The following is a 16,440-nucleotide window of genomic DNA, read 5'->3' as shown; positions in this document are numbered from 1 at the left end:
ATATAAAGGAATGATATATAGAAGTGGAAAAGAGTGACCTATTAAATCACTAATAAAAAAGTCATGTTCTTTGCTTGCCAGACTCAACAACAAGAAAACAAATAACCCCATCCAAAAATGGAGGAAAGGACATGGACAGGATATTCACCACAGAAGAGATCCAAAAGGCCAAGAAACACATGAAAAAACGCTCCAAGTCTTTGATTGTCAGAGAAATGCAAATAAAGACAACAATGAGATACCACTTCACTCCTGTGAGAATGTCATACATCAGAAAAGGTAACAGCAGCAAATGCTGGAGATGTTGTGAGCTCAAAGGAACCCTCCTGCACTGCTAGTGGGAATGTCAACTGGTCCAACCTCTATGGAGAACAGTCTGGAGAACTCTCAGAAGGCTAGAAATGGACCTACCCTATGATCCTGCAATTCCTCTCCTGGGGATATATCCTATGGAACCCAACACACCCATCCAAAAAGATCTGTGTACAGATATGTTCTTTTAAAGTTTTTTAAATTATATTTATTTATTTTCCCTTTTGTTGCCCTTGTTGTTCTTATTGCTGCTGTTGTTATTAATGTTGTCATTGTTGGATAGGACAGAGAGAAATGGTGACTATACCGTTTTCAGCCAATCTTGGATGGAGCTTGAAAAGTTCATGTTAAGTGAAATAAGTCAGAAACAGAAGGATGACTATGGGATGATCTCACTCTCAGGTCCAAAAAGGATGACAGAGGATCTAGTGGGGGTTGTACTGTTATATGGAAAACTGGGAAATGTTATGCATATACAAACTATTGTATTTACTGTCAAACGCAAAAAATTAATTCCCCAATAAAGAAATTTTTAAAAATCATGATCTTTTTAAAAAAAAAAAAAAAAAAGAAAGAGGGAATCGGGTGGTAGCGCAGCAGGTTAAGTGCATATGGCACAAAGTGTAAGGACCGGCTTAAGGATCCCGGTTTGAGCCCCTGGCTACCCACCTGTAATGGAGTCGCTTCACAGGCAGTGAAGCAGGTCTGCAGGTGTCTACCTTTCTCTCCCCCTCTCTGTCTTCCCCTCCTCTCTCCATTTCTCTCTGTCCTATCCAACAACAATAACTACAACAACAATGAAAAAAAATAAGGACAACAAAAGGGAAAATTAATAAACATAAAAAAGAAAGAAAAAGAGTGACCTGCTATTATTTCCAATAACATAGTAACATAAACAAAATCCACAGATAGACTATTAAGCCTGACACAAAATAACAAACATCGTATCGTTCCACCTATATGAAATTGAAGGACAGGTAAAACCAAGCTCCGGTGATAGAGCTTAGAACTGAGATGTGCAGGCTGGCAAGATAGCTCACCTGGCTGGTGTGTTTACTTTATCAAATGCAAGGCTAGGTTTGAGCCTGCCTTCACCATTTTGAGGGAAGGTTTGGTGTTTTTTTTTGATTTAGTGCTTTCTCTTTCTATCTCTGTTTCTGTCTATCCAAAAAAGTTGGCCTGGAGGAGTAAAGTCCCAGTGACAACAAAAACAATGACAACAAGCTAAGTTGTGCTATGTCTATGTTGAGGTATCTACTGGGAGGGGCCACAAGGGAGTCTGTTGGTGTGCTGGAAATATTCTAGATTTCTCTCTGGGGTGGGGTGGAGTTTCAAGGATGTATACATAAGTAATAGCAATTGATTGAGGTGTACTCTTAAGATTGATGTTCTTTACTGCAGATAAGTTAGATCTTAATAAAAAAGAACATTAAAAATTTATCTTAAGGAAACAAGAACTAGACATCAAGGTTAATGCATCAGATTTAAGATTGGCAGGAGATCAGGACGCCATTCTGGTTTCACACAGAAATGGTCTTGCAAAAACTGGCCTTTCTCATCTGCGAAACTGGAATACTAATATCTACAACTTCATCTAACAATTGAGACAAATAGATAATGCATACTTATCCTCGTATTTCTCTAAAATAAATCCTTTGGGGGAGTCGGTCGGTAGCGTAGCAGTTAAGCGCACATGGCACAAAGCACAAGGACCGGAGTAAGGATCCCAGTTCCAGCTCCTGGCTTCCCACCTGCAGGGGAGCCGCTTCACAAGTGGTGAAGCAGGTCTGCAGGTATCTGTCTTTCTCTCCCCCTCTGTCTTCCCCTCCTCTCTCCATTTCTCTCAGTCCTATCCAACAACGACAGCATCAATAACAACAGCAACAATAAAAACAACAAGGGCAACAAAAGGGAAAATAAATAAATATAATAAAAAAATCCTTTGTAGATATGTTATATTATCTGAAGAGTATTTCAAGATCTTACTTTCATATACATAATTTTATATAAACATTACCTCCTTTTGTTTAAAGTTATAATAACTGAATCCCATAAGGTAAATGTAAATGAAAATCCATGACTCTTCTGATGAGTGACTAAAAATTAATATTTATTAATTTTAAATATATCTGAAGAATTCCAGAATCTACTTGGTAACAGGATTTTCCAATTCCAGGCTCCAAAGGTTTATCAAAGCATCAAGCCTAATAATACAGTCCTGCTTATCTCCTTCTCTTGATGATAATCAATAAAACAGAAAAAATCAGATTGCAAATATATATATATAATGTGTATATGTAGATACTCATAAATATATACTAACACTGACATATAGACATTTAACTTCCTGTATGTAGCACAGAATTATATCCCCCTCCCCCCAAAATGGAAAGAATGGCCACAGGAGCAGTGGAGTCGTAGTGCAGGCACTGAGACCCAGCTATAATCCCAGAGGCACAATAATAATAATAATAACACTGGTAGCAACAGTAAGAAAAATAAAAATAATTTAATCTTCAGCTATAATCAGAATGGACTTAGAATGGTCACAAGATAAGATATTTGGTCTACATGAAGTTACAGAGAATTTGGCAAGTTTTCGCTGAACCTTAACAACATGTAAACCTTCTGTTTTAAAACGTTCAGGGGGTCTTGACTATTAAAGCAGAGTGGAGATCTTAGATCTATAGGACTTTTCATGACACACCAAAAGAGAAACTATGTTCAATTAACCAAAAGTGATACTGCTGTGGATTGAATGGTGGTCTCCCAAAGTGGCAGTCTTAGCTCTCAGGGGGAGGGTTATTTGGAGCTGAGACCCTGAGGAGGTAGTTATGGTCAGAGAAAGTCACAGGGTGAGGCCCTCATGATGGGATTAGTGTCACCAAAAGAAGGAAAAGAAACCTCAGCTCTCTATTCACCATGGGAGGACACAGTGAGAGAGCAGGTCTTCATAGCCAGACCAGAAGTCCTCCCCAAGTACCTACCCAGTCAGAACTTGAGCTGAGACCCCCCCCAGCCTTCAGAACGGTGAGACAGAGAAATACATTAATGTGTCTGTCAGAGCACTGGACTTGCATGCTTGAGGGTCCAAAAGCATGAGAAAAATCAGTATCTGTTGTTTAAGTCACCCAGATTATTAATTTTTTTTTTCCTCCAGGGTTATCGCTGGGGCTCAGGGCCTACACTACGACAAATCCACTGCTCTTGGAGTCATTTTTCCCATTTTGTTGCCCTTGTTATTATTGTTGTTGTCATTATTGTTGAATAGGATAGAGAGAAATCGAGAAAGGAGGGGAAGACAGAGAGAGGGAAAGATAGACACCTGGAAACCTGCCTCACTACTTGTGAAGCAACCCCCTGCAGATGGGGGAACCAGGGTTCAAACCAAGATACTTGCTCCCATCCTTGAACTTCACACTATGTGTGCTTAACCCAGCGCACTGCCACATGGCCCCCAGAAATTGACATTTCTTTTTGCCTCAAAGGTTATTGTTGTTGTTGTAGCCTTGTTGTGGTTATGATTGTTATCGTTTGTTGTTGGATAGGACAGAGAGAAATGGAGAGAGGAGGGGAAGACAGGGGAGTCTCTTCACTGCCTGTAAAGAGACTCCCCTGCAGGTGGGGAGCCGGGGCTGGAACCGGGATCCTTATACCAGTCCTTGCACTTTGTGCCACGTGGGCTTAACCCACTGAGCTACCGCCCACCCCCCTGATAATTTTTTAATACCCATTTTGGAGACTTGCTTCTTGGTATATAAGGATATCAGTGATTTCATCATAGTTTAAGTATAATATTAATAAAAATCCTATTTTTTACTCCAAGGCAGAGAATCTACTGAGCCTCAATATCTCTCCACCAGTAAATTGCTCAGTCTTTAGATATTCTGGAACAACATTTTAGAAGGCATTATGAAAAGGAAAGTGGGTTCCAGTTCAGGGGACAAAATAATAAGCCTTTCTTCTTCTTTTTTCTTTTTTTTTTTTTGCCTCCAGTACTATTGCTGGGACTTGGTGCCTGCACCACAAATCCACTGCTCCTGGAGGCTATTTTTTTCCTTTTTGTTGCCCTTGTTGTTTTATCATTGTTGTGGTTATTATTATTGTTGTTATTGATGTCGTTGTTGGATAGAACAGAGAGAAAATGAGAAAGTAGGGAAAGAGAAACATAGACACCTGCAGACCTGCTTCACCACTTGTGAAGTGACCCTCCTTCCCACAGGTGGGGAGCCAAGGTCTCCAACAGGGATCTTGAAGCTGATCCTTGAGCTTGCGCTTAACCTGCTGCACTACTGCCCACCCTGTTTCGTTATGGACATTCCTAATCCCTTCAGGCGTTTAATTGCCTGATTGTAAAGAAAGAAAAGGTGGGGCCAGACGGTGGCACAGCTGGTTAAGCGCACATACTACAGTGCGCAAGGATTGGAGTTCAAGCCCCTGGTGCCCACCTGCAGGGGGAAAGCTTCATGAGTGGTGAAGCAGGTGTGCAGGTGGCTCTCTGTCTCTCTCCCGCACTATTCCCCCCTCCCCTCACAATTTCTCTCTGCATCTATTCAAAATAAATAAATAAATAAATAAATAAATGTTTTTTTTAATTTTTAAAAGGTGGGGGGGAGAAGAGGGGAGAGGGGCAAACTAGGAAGTTGGTTTGAGCCCTGCTATCACTTTAATCTCTTCTGCTATCATTTAGAGCTCCAAGAACTCTATAGAATTTTGTCAGTCTGATGTATGGTTTCTGGGAAAAGGGATTTGAGCTTTGAACAAATTCTCAAAGGTAACAAGTAACCACAAAAGTTAAGTTGCTGTGTATGAGTGAGGCTTTGCTTTCATGAAGAAACAAAACAGTTTCCATCCCACCTGGCCAGACAGAACCAGCCTTTTACTCTTACTGCAAACCACTAGGCCATTGAAATATGTCCCAGGCCTGCTGCCACTATTTGCTTGGGACCTTGTTTCTGGGGGTCCCTGTCTGTGCCTCACTTGAGTGAGACTCACTGTGGATCTTGTCACATTTCTCTATATTGTCTTTTGCTTTGTTCCTCTCTACTGTCTGGGGGCCAGCAGGATGGGGTCATGCTGGATGGGTTGCCTTCCTCTGGGCTGTCTCATGAGGACCCATGGAGGTGGCACTTAGAAGCAGGTGGCACCACAGACCCAGGCTTCCCGCCCACCCTCGAGACTTGTGAGAAAGAAACAGGGCACTCTGTGGTTCCCAGAGAATACAGTAGATTAATATAAGCAACCTGTTCGTGTCCGTTATACAGAGCAATGCTGCCTCCTGGGAGTAACCCCTTGCACCTGCTGCGTGACCCCTTCCCTCTCCCCAACTCCTAGTACCCCCTATTCCAACTGCCCTCCTTGAACATGACTGGAATCCTTCCTGAGCCCCCTCCTAACACTGAGGTGCAGAACTGAAGTTTTCTTTTCGACACTTTTCTTACCACTACCTTCTAAAAGTTCTTTTGCGTATCCTTGCAGAACACAGAACGGATGGGTAAGTTTGGTTTTGGAATTTTTTTTTTCCTTCCCTAAAACTTGCCTAAACACCCTGAGTCTGGCCCTTCTCCACCTGCATCGCCAGGCGGCCCTGGGCTGGCCAGAAGGGTCCCCGACACTCCAGGATTCTGTAGACAGAACCGGATGGGCCCCCGGAGCGGCGGAGCGCCAGCAGGCTCGGGGTGTAGAGCGGGGCCACGCGCCCCCGGCCGGGCCCTCAGATCCCCGGGAAAGGCCGACGCGCGGCCTCCGCTCCTCCCCGGGGCGCCGCACAGGGATGGCGGCGGCCGGGCTCCGCCAGCAGGTGGCCCGGGGTCCCGGCGGCGCCGCCCCCTCCGCGGCGCCCCTCCTCCCGCGGGGGCGGTCAGCGCCCCGACCCGGCTCGCACCCCACCGCTGCCGCCGCCCTCGGCCCACCCGCCCGCCGCGTCCCCGGGGCCGCGCTCGCCGCCACCACCACCGCCACCGCCACCGCGTCCAGAGCTGCGCCCAGGCCGTCTGCCGCGCCCCGACTCCCCTCCCCCCCCCGAAAGTTGGGGCTCGGGCGGAGAGCCGGCGGCGCGGCTCGGGGCCCCGGGGCGCGCGGGGCGGCCCGGGGGGCGGGACGCGGGGGCCAACTTGTCCCGGGCCAGCACCTCCCGCCGCGCCCCACCAGCCGCAGCCCCGAGCGAGCGCGCGCGACGCTGCGCCCCGAGCCGCCGTCTCCCCCGCGGCGCCCGGCGGCCCGCGCTCCCCGCACCCCCGGCGCGCCCCTCCCGCGGAGCCGCTGACCGAGCCGGCGCCCGGGGCAGCCCCCGCCTGCCGGCCCCGCGCCGGCCCCGCCGCGCCGCGCCATGGAGTTCTCGGAGAGGAAACGCAGCCGGAAATCCCAGAGCTTCAAACTGGTGAGCCGAGGTAAGCGGCGGCCCGGGAGGCAGGATCGCAGAGGGCGACGCAGGGCCCGCGGCTCCGGCCAAGTCCAGGGAGCGTGCATCCGGGACCCCCCAGAGTGCCCTCCCGCGGGGCGGGGGGGGCAGTGTACCCGCGCTCGCCCTGTGCCCGGGAAAGTTATGCGGGGGGAGGCGGGGGGCAGACGGGGTGTTCTTCAGTGTAAACAAGTCGGAGGGCACCCCAGGAAATTAGCCAACAATGACACTTGGAGCGCAGAGAGCCCTCTTTAGTATTCCGCCCCTGTGGCCGGCGTGGGGGCTGGGGAGGACCGCCTAGCCATCAGGCCGTGCGTCCCCGCGGCCCGGCCAATGGTCGCGGCTTCTCCTTTTTCTTCTCCGGCTTGGGAGAGAAGGGGGAAAGGTGGTGGTGCTTTCTTGGAAGAAGGAGAAAGCAACTCAGTAGGTGTGTGAGCCCGAATGGGGTTTTGTTGACATCCAGCATCTTTCCTGGATACGTGGTTTGGGTGGGAAAGATGTTTTAGATCGCTGATCGGTGAGATAACTATCATTAAAACAATGTACAAGAAAATCCAACCCGCTCCTGAGGATTTAACAGGTGAAGACCACAATCTTTGGGATCTGGTTTATTCTGCGGTGGGGTGGGGTGGGGGCGGCGGTGAAAGTTAGATAGCTTTGTCTGTATTCAGTTACTTGTAGGGAGCTTTATTTCCTTCCTTGGACTTTGGGGGGGGGAAAGAAAGTAAATGAAAGAATTTAAGAGCATATATTAAAATATAGCTATCCAAATGCACTGGTCACCTTAAATTTGAGGCAGGTGGCCCTTTTTCTTTGAACTGTCACTAATTCTAAAGGTGACTTTGGAAGCAACTTGAGGTCAATCCAGACCACAGAAGCTGTCCACTTTTCCTGGTGGTTTCATCTAGCACTGACATAAGAATAGGGATATGGGCGGTTTTAACAGCCTAGAGAAGACATTTGTAAACTGATGGGAATTAGAAGGTAATCAATCACAAAGTCCTAAAGCTTTAAGAGAAATTGAGTTAATATGATATTGCTTCCATAAAGCCTACTTTTGAGTTAGTCTGAACATGGTTTGATACATTATGGACATTTTAAAGATCTATTCATCTGTTTTCCCTGACTGAGTTTTGGAAGCTGTTTAATCAAAGAGGCCTTAAGTAGCTTTATGGATTCAAAATATTTTTGCTCTTCACTCTTTTTTTCTATTAACTTTTCAGGGAAGTCTTTCCAACTGTGATTGGTCTACCTGAAGCATTCAGTATCATAGTCTTCTTTTTTTCTTTTGATCTCAGAGACCTGAGCACTTTATTTTAAAAGTGAGTGTCACTTTTGTAGGCCTGGTTTGGTGAGGTCTAAAGCCAAGAAAAGAGGATAACTATGTAAGAAGGAAGCTTAAGTGACCCTGCTTTTTACAAACAGATGATCACCAAAGAATAGCCACTTACATCTGTTGAGAAGCTAGTAGAAGATTGTATTTTAAAGGCGGACTGACATAGCAAGTCTTTCCTTTTCCTTTTCTTTTATCTTTTTCTTTAAAGTTAGCAATCTGGTTGTCTCTATTCTGCAAGTGAACTTTTAGAAATCAGACTATTGCATACAAAAGTACAGTGGCTACGTATGAATAATTCACTTGACTTTTTTTATCCAAAGTACTCTGTATTTTAAGTAATAATTTAGTATTTTTCAAGTGCACCTGCTGGTAAGCTGCTCAAAGTCTGGAGGTCTTCTGGGTAAACTGAGAAAGCAGACAGCCAGGTCACTTTCAAGCTGACTCTTCTATACTCAAGAAGATGGGTTATGGAGATACACATGGATCCTCCCTTGTCCTGTGATTGGGTGAGGTTTGCTTTTCCTTATAAATGAACTTGTCATTTAAAAGACAAGAAATCTGGTAATTGGTATCTGTGGCTGAATTCACTGTGAAAACTGTGATCCAGCAGAGCTGTTTTCTTAGAATCATATTTCACATTTGTGGCAATTCTTCCAACAAAGCAAAGTTTTATGGATTGTCAGATTCTTGACTACACATTCTGTGACTCATAGGACTCTCAAAAATTCCATTCATGAATTAAAATGCAGGTTATACCCATGACATGTAAGGAGGCTCCAGTCCTTAGCTAACCCTATCCTGTGGGTCATTAGAATTCTAATCTTTACTTGTTTTCTCATTCAGATTATCACCATAAGGTATATAAGATCTCAGAATTCAGCACCGATGTTAATGGGGAAGCCAAAGAGACACATCCCATTTTTTTAGGTAGGTTCCTGTGTCAATTTTCTCAGCAAAACAGTGTGGCTATCTGCAGTTAGGGGAGGGAAAAGATTAAGAGAAAAAAAAAGTGCCAGAATGGGAAATGTCTACCATTGCTTAATGTATGACATTCTTTTCAAGACCCCTTATTTTATGAATTGCCAATATATCCCTTATTAACATTGCTAAAAGTTGTAATTTCAGACATAAATGTTTATTAGTGTCTACACACAGTGCTAATTATCACTCACTCCCAGAGCCAGATGCTGACTGTGCAGTTTGGGCCTTTGCGCTCACCCCATTTACATTGCATATTTGCTGGCATGCTTCACTGGCAATAGTTTGTGTAATTGGGGTATTACATCTTTGACATCTGGATAACAGAAATTCAATTTCCAGGAAGCAGCTATTTGTTTGGTTTTTGCTTCTGCCTTGGGTAGGATGGAGGATTAATGTGCTGTCTTATTATAATGTCCCTTCACCTCTGTGGCCTGGTTGCTAATCCTGCCATGACAAAATTGAATTAAATCTACAGTCAAAAAGCGAAAGAAAAATAGAAGTGCAATTGTTTGCCCGGCCACCTCAGGAGAGCACTTCCAAGCACCAAGCGGCTCCTTGTCCTGGCTCCATGTTCATTTCACACCAGCATTGCTGGTCCTATGGCAAGCTTGGCTCTCACCATCCTCTTTCCTGGCTCACCCCATATACAGAAAAAGTAGAAGAAGTGCCTTGGACACTTTCCAACTAGTATAGTGCAGCAAGGATGAGCGGGTGATCCAAGATGCAGCCCCAATTCCCCATGTGTCATTTTGCTGCACATACCTACTTGAAGGGCCTTGAATACACATTTTTGTTGTTCAGGCAGACCACTAGCCCAAAATTATTCCATTTAATGATTTTGCTACTGGGGGTGTGGCACCATGAGTCAGAGTGGAGAGTAATTCCAGGGGTGTCTGGCTTCAACTGTGTGTGTCCATCCTTGACACCTATGCAGTCAGCTGTAGTGAGGTGAGGGCTGAGTGTCACACCAGAAGCAGAAAAGAAGAGTTGCCACATCCCTGGGGAAGCCTGAGAGTGGTAAAGATGCAGGGCTTCTGCTCAGACCTGTGTGTCTTTCTGCAAATTATAACATGAAAGCCCTCATGGGGTCGATTCTGTCACCAGGAGCTCTCTTTGTTGTTTTGAGAAGAATAGATGGGTTGCAAAGGATTGAGAAGCCAGGTATAAACTTAATACAGATAAAACAGGAAGAATAGAAGCTGCCTTTCTTATCCAAGTCAGCCACATAGACCTTTCCAGGGAGGGAGAGGATGTCACAGGGGCCAGCACCACTCTCAGCACCCGTACACAGTTCCGGGAACTCTACTCCAAAAGGTTAAGTCAAGTAAAGTGCCGTAACTCAGAAGGAGAGTGTTCTTGGATGTTTCCTCTTTTCAGCTCCTTCAACTGAGTTGGAATTCTGTATTTTTCCATTCTCTAAACTTGATAAGCTGGAAATTTGTATGTGAGTATCACTTTGACATAGCCATTTGAAATGAAGAATTTTCCTTTTAATAAAAAATTTGCATTTGCCATAAAAATGGGGAACTATGTCCTTGATTTAGCTGTCCTCTGATGAAGCAGGCAAACAGGCTCTCTTCCTCCACCCCTTATCCCCACCCCACTGTGAATTTGGAAGATGGTAAAATTAATCCCAGGTTTGAGAGTGTGGGGATGAAACCCAAGAACTCTATAGGGGTAGACATGGCTCTTTCCTCATGCAGGTCTAGGCAGAAAACCCATGAAAGGCCAGATTTGGGGTGAACTTGAATAGTTACTGGTATGGAAGGTTTTAGGCATTAGTTGATAAAGGATACAGTAGGGGAATAGTGTACCTGCATCACTTCTCAGCCTTTTGCTCATTCTGAGGGAAAGTGTGATGTAGCTCCCAAGAAACATTTTTGTTTTGTCATCTCCAGGTCAGTTGAAAAAAGAAAAAGTAGGAGAGCAGATGATTGCACAAATATAATCCTAAGAGCCACTAGAAATAGTTATTGGTAGCACTGAAATTAAGAATGTTGTCATTAGGAGTATGGGTCGACCTGCCAGCACCCATATTCAGCGGGGAAGCAATTACAGAAGCCAGACAGACCTTCCACCTTCTGCATCCCATAATGTTCCTGGGTCTATACTCCCAGGATGAAGAATAGGAAAGCTTTCTAGAGAGGGGATGGAATTATACCCTTCTTATCCTATGGTCTTGTCAAAATTTCCATTAAAAAAAAAGAATGTTGTGTATGATGTTATCAAATGGGCAGTTTTTAGTTTATAGTACCTTTCCCAAAATATAGGTTTAAATCATATTGGTTTTGCAAGCTGCTCAAGGCCATCCATAGTTTTACTTACTGTAGAATTCTGTATGAGGTTTATGATAGCCAGGAGAGGTTGCTAGTGAAGAGACCAAAAGAACTGTTTCACTTACAGTGCAGTACAAAAACATTGCCCCTGAATGTTGGACAAGAGTTTTTGTGTTGAAACATAACTGGTTTTTTTCTTTTGGATACAATCTGTACCTGTAAAATTTAAATTCATGTCTCAGGGGGGATAAAGAGGCTCTAGAAACTGAAAGGGGGTGCTCCAAAAAACAATTTCTCTGGAATAGTTCTAGGCACCTGTGTAATGTAGCACTTCCAGCATGGCACCCAGTAGTATGCTTTGGGGACATGGTGACACAAAGCATCAACAGCTTCAAGCTACCTGTGATAGAACTACAATAGAAATTCAGATGGGAGCAATAGTAATAACCACAACAATGATGGAACAAGGGGAACAAAAGGGGGAAAAATAGTCTCCAGGAGCAGTGGATTTGTGGTGCAGGCACCAAGCCCTGGCAATAACCCTGGAGGCAAAAAAAAAAAAAAAAGGAAAAGAAAAGAAATTCAGGTGTTGTTCGGAGAAAAATAATTCAGTTTTGTGAGTTCAATAGGTGGTTTTGTTGTTTGTTTTGAGACAAATAGTGTAAAGTCAGCATTCTTCTGGAATGGGAATGGGGCTGAAGGTAACCAAAGAAATAGGACAAAGGGGAGTCGGGCAGTAGTGCAGCGAGTTAAGTGCAGGTGGTGCAAAGCTAAACGAGCTATGAAAGGATCCCAGTTCGAGCCCCAGCTCCCCACCTGCAGGGGAGTCGCTTTACAAGCAGTGAAGCATGTCTGCAGGTGTCTGTCTTTCTCTCCCCCTCTCTGTCTTCCCCTCCTCTCTCCATTTCTCTCTGTCCTACCCAACAACAATGATATTAATAACAACAATTAATAACTACAACAATAAAAAACAACAAGGGCAACAAAAGGGAATAAATAAATAAGTAAATATTTTTTAAATCGTTAAAAAAAAAAAGAAATAGAACAAAGACAGCACAGATGGTGTCCCAGTGGATAAAACATTGGACTCTCAAGTGATGATTTCTATCCCTGGCATCTCATGCACCAAAGTGATGCTCTGGTTTGTTCTCCCTCTTTCCTGTCTTCTCACTCCTCATCTCATAAGTATTTTTTAAAAAGAAAGAAATAGGGCAAAGATCCTGCTCTAGGAATTAAAATCTAGCTGGGGAGCTAGGACACATTCGGGAAGCAGTGAAGCAGCTCAGTCTGCCTGTCCTGTGTGCACAGCATTGAGCCCACTACTTTACATGAACTGTCTCATTTGCTTCTCACTGCAGAGACGCAAGCAGCCATGTCCTCATTGCGCAGATGAGACTTTAGAGAGGTTATGTCACCTGCCAAACACCTGAGTGGTGGTCAGATAGAAGGTGCTGTAGTTGGGCTCCCTGTGCAGTGCCCTGAATCAAACACCCACTGTACCACCTCTGCGCCACAGATCATTCAGTAGTAAGCATGAGCCACTGACAATAGGCAGAGTTGGAAGCAAAAGATCACATTTAGAGCTAGGTGGTGCTTTCTGGAATGACCATGCACTGTGAATGAGAGCTGGGTGGGCACAGAGGAGCTAGAGAAGGTTCTAAGGAGCAGGGTCATGTGGTTCACAGCCAAGGGAGGTGCTTCCTGATCATTACCCCTGAAGCACATGCTGCACTTTATCTTTATAGTTGTCATCTCCTCTGGTTTCTACAGTGCCCTCCATGGAAGCTGGGGGTTGAGGAAGCTAAGATCCAGAGTGAACAGGGTTACTTTTCAAGAGTGGAAGCTGGAGCGAGCCCAGGCTTCCTGCCCAAAGTCCTTTCCCTGTGCCCTGGGGAATCAGGCCGATCCAGAGGTTTCCCAGGATCACACAGCACTTTTAGGAAGAATGTCAATGAGATGGTTAATTTATTATTCCAAATAGTATTACAACTGGGGAGGTAGCTTAGTGGGTAGAGTGCCAGCCTATCATGTGTGAGGCCCTGGGTTCAATCCCAGCACTGTAGCCAGTCCTAACCCTAACCCTCTTGCCAATTCTAGGAAGGTACTGTTACTTCTGTTTTGAGATGAAAAGTAAAGCAAAATTTGAATTTGAACTTGGGCACTCAGCCTTTCTGCTTTGCTGCACAACCTCTGAGGAAGTCAGGCCCTGCTCCTCCCTCTGTTGTCTGCTCTGAGCTCACCTTCCCCCTCCTCTCCTCTCTCCCCCACTACAAACACCAGCTTGTATCCCTGGTGCCTTATCATTCCTCCCTCAAGTGCCCTCCCCAGTCTTCTCTTTGTTCCCTGCACTGGCTATTATTCTGGCCACAGCTCACACTTGAGACATGAATTAAAAATCTTAGTGGAACCCACCTGTTGCATCCTATCTCTCCTGTCTGATTATTTTACTTTGTGGCACTAGGTCTTTAATTTGTGCTACACTTCTGTGCAGCTTCCCTGGCCCTCTTCATCTTTTCTAGAGAGAGGGAGACACAGAGAGTGGGAGAGACCCCATAGCAGCATTCCACTGACCATGGAACTCCCACCAGTGCATTGCTTGGTGCTCCCATGTGTTGCCAGATTTTGAATCCACAGTCTTGAGCATGACAAGGCATGTGCTCTTCCAGGTAAGCTATCTCGTGCTCTTCTCCTGGCATCTTTTAAGATCTAGATATCCCCTAAGCCTAAACATCTTTGGTTTATTATAGCATAGTAGAGAGAAATCAGGTTTCAAGTCAGAACACTATGCTCTAAAGCTCTGTTTAGTAGTTAATAATGCCTTGGCCATAACTCTGGAAGGTCTTCTTTTTCTTTTTCTTTGCTTCTGTTGTATAGTGGCACTGGCCCTGATCCCCTCAGCAGATTCCCCAATACTGTTCAGGAAATCCTAGGTGGCAAGGACCTTTTTCAAAGGTCCTTTTTCAAAGTAGAAAACACTACCTTATTTTATTATCTCCTCCCTCCTTCCAATGAAGAAGTCAGTTTCTAACTCAGCAATAATAACTCGTAACAGTAATGGTAACTCAGCACTCAGGAACCACACACTGCCTAGTATTTACTTATCTTGTGCATCACTTTGCTGTGTTCCATTAAACTTCCTGTAAGCCTCCCTACCCTACCCCAAGTGCCAGCAACCTCTGCACTGAGTTGTGGTTGTCTGTTTGGACCTTCCCTCATAATGTAGACTGAGATCACACAGCAAATATGACCCAGGTTCTTAATTGTATTCTTGGGAGCACCCAGAACAGTGTTTTTTTCATAATTGGTACCCAAATTACAGGCGCTTGGGTCGTTGTCATCTAAATGCCTGAGCATATTGGTCACTGTTGTATAGGCCTCTGAAGATTTGTTTGAAAACATCTGACTGTGTTGGGATCTAAGAGACATTTGGCAAGTGAAACAATAATGTGCCTCATTAGCTGGAAAGAGCTCTAGTTGTATCCTAAACTGATGTAAAAAACTGGGCTTTCTGTTACAGATTTGTGAGCTGTGACTTGAAATCTTCGTGAGAGCCAGCTCCATGGTGAAAACCAAAATTGAAAAATAATGTTTGCTCGACTGCACCCCCAAATTGGCTGGAATTTGGTATAGTTCCATAGAGGCGCTTAAACTGATTTTGGCATTGTCAAGGTCTCAGGTTCCACATGCAGCAAGTTTTCCTATCATAATTTAAGAGAAGAACTATAGATTAAGCAGCAACAGACCTTGGCCAGTGTCAGGGTTCTGGGGGGCTGGTCACCACAGCTGGTCTGTCCGCAGGAAATGATGCTCCATGTCATCTAGCTGCTGCCCTAGAAATGAAATGTGCAAGGTGTTGTTAATATTTTCCTTTCCCTGCACTGATCATAACCAAATCATTGCAGTGGTGGCGGGGAGTCTGGGACTCACCTGATAGAGCACACACTCTACCATGCTCCAGGACCCAGGTTCTAACCCCAGCACTGGGGGAAGCTCTAGGCTGGTGGAGCAGTGTTGCCTCTCTTCTCGCTCTCTCTCTCTCTCTCTCTCTCTCTCTCTGTCTCTATCTGAAATTAAAAGGAGAAATTGTCTTCACAAAGGTCAGACCCAGAGGAGCTGTATTAACAATTTCGCACCTTTGGTTTCCCACGGGAATGTTGATTTTCACTTTCGTATGAAAAGGAAATGGCCATCTATAAGATAAAACAGACTTTTGGAACATTGTGCTTTTGCATCTCAGAGTTAAAAATAGACATAGGCCATGCACACCACAGGTTTGCTAATTCTTCTGAGTAACAGATTTTGGAGAGAAAGCTACCTGGAAGGGACTGTCACAGCAGTAGCATGGGGAGGAGTTCGGGGAGGGACAGACACCAGAACCCACACTGAATTACCCCAGAGCTACTGGGGCCACTGCCCTGACCTGACAGGACTCCCTGTCACTTTTTCCCCTGCCCTGCTTCACTGTCTGTCACTTCCAGGCTCCTGAGCAGGACTCACTAGGCCCTGCAAGAAGAACCACCTAGCTGCTTCCTTGACTGTCTTCCTGACAGTCAATGTCTGGCCCTTCCCACCCCCAGCTGCTCCCATCCCTGCAGTGCTTTCTGCCTTTTCTTTCTTCCAGTCAGATATCTGGGCTCTTTCTGGCTACTTTCTCTCTCTGACCTGCCCCACACAGCCTTTTGTACATGTCCAAATTATAGAAAAGGCATTGCTGGTTCACCCCTTCATCCCTCATGGGTTGCTCAGCTCCCAAAGGACACCTCTTTGTCTACTACCTAGCACCAGGATTATTAGATAAGAAGCACCCACAGAGGCTCACTGAGTGAGAACCAAATTCAACTTCAAATGTAAAAGAAAGGGCAGAAGTGTCCACTTGGAACCCATTGCAATTCTGTACTCCAAACTCTGGCCCTGCTCTGTGAGGTGAAAATGTACACATCCTTCACCCTGAGGGTAGCCAACTGGAGCTAACCCACCAAGAATAAAATCTGCCCATGCTGATAATGGAATGTTTCTTTTTCCTTACAGAGTCTAGGTTAATGGCAGGCCCTCCCTTTCAAAGTTTAACTGGGGTCAGGGGTGGCTTAGTGGGTAGAGCACATTCCTTGCCTGTGTAAGGCCCTAGGTTTACTCCC

The 16,440-nt window shown here is 45.2% G+C and overlaps 1 protein-coding gene across 10 annotated transcripts in view; it reads left to right on the top strand.

The window, feature by feature from the left end:
• Positions 1-5,966: 5,966 nt before the first annotated feature.
• The window catches only part of BEND7 (BEN domain containing 7), a 115,288-nt gene continuing 104,814 nt past the window's right edge, over positions 5,967-16,440 (top strand). For 5 of the 10 annotated variants that reach the window (XM_060192189.1, XM_060192185.1, XM_060192191.1 and 2 more), the window contains exons 1-2: positions 5,970-6,691; positions 8,892-8,975. Coding sequence is in view for 2 of the 10 variants with exons in the window: in XM_060192193.1 (XP_060048176.1) it covers positions 6,641-6,701; positions 8,892-8,975 (145 nt within the window). In the remaining 8 variants the exon portion in view is untranslated. Of the gene's footprint in view, positions 6,702-8,891; positions 8,976-16,440 lie in introns of all 10 variants that reach the window. The other 5 variants (XM_060192184.1, XM_060192187.1, XM_060192193.1 and 2 more) reach the window with 5 other exon arrangements.

The sequence above is a fragment of the Erinaceus europaeus genome, chromosome 6, assembly GCF_950295315.1.
Source record: "Erinaceus europaeus chromosome 6, mEriEur2.1, whole genome shotgun sequence".
NCBI lineage: Eukaryota > Metazoa > Chordata > Mammalia > Eulipotyphla > Erinaceidae > Erinaceus > Erinaceus europaeus.
This window is presented reverse-complemented; position numbering and strand designations above follow the sequence as displayed.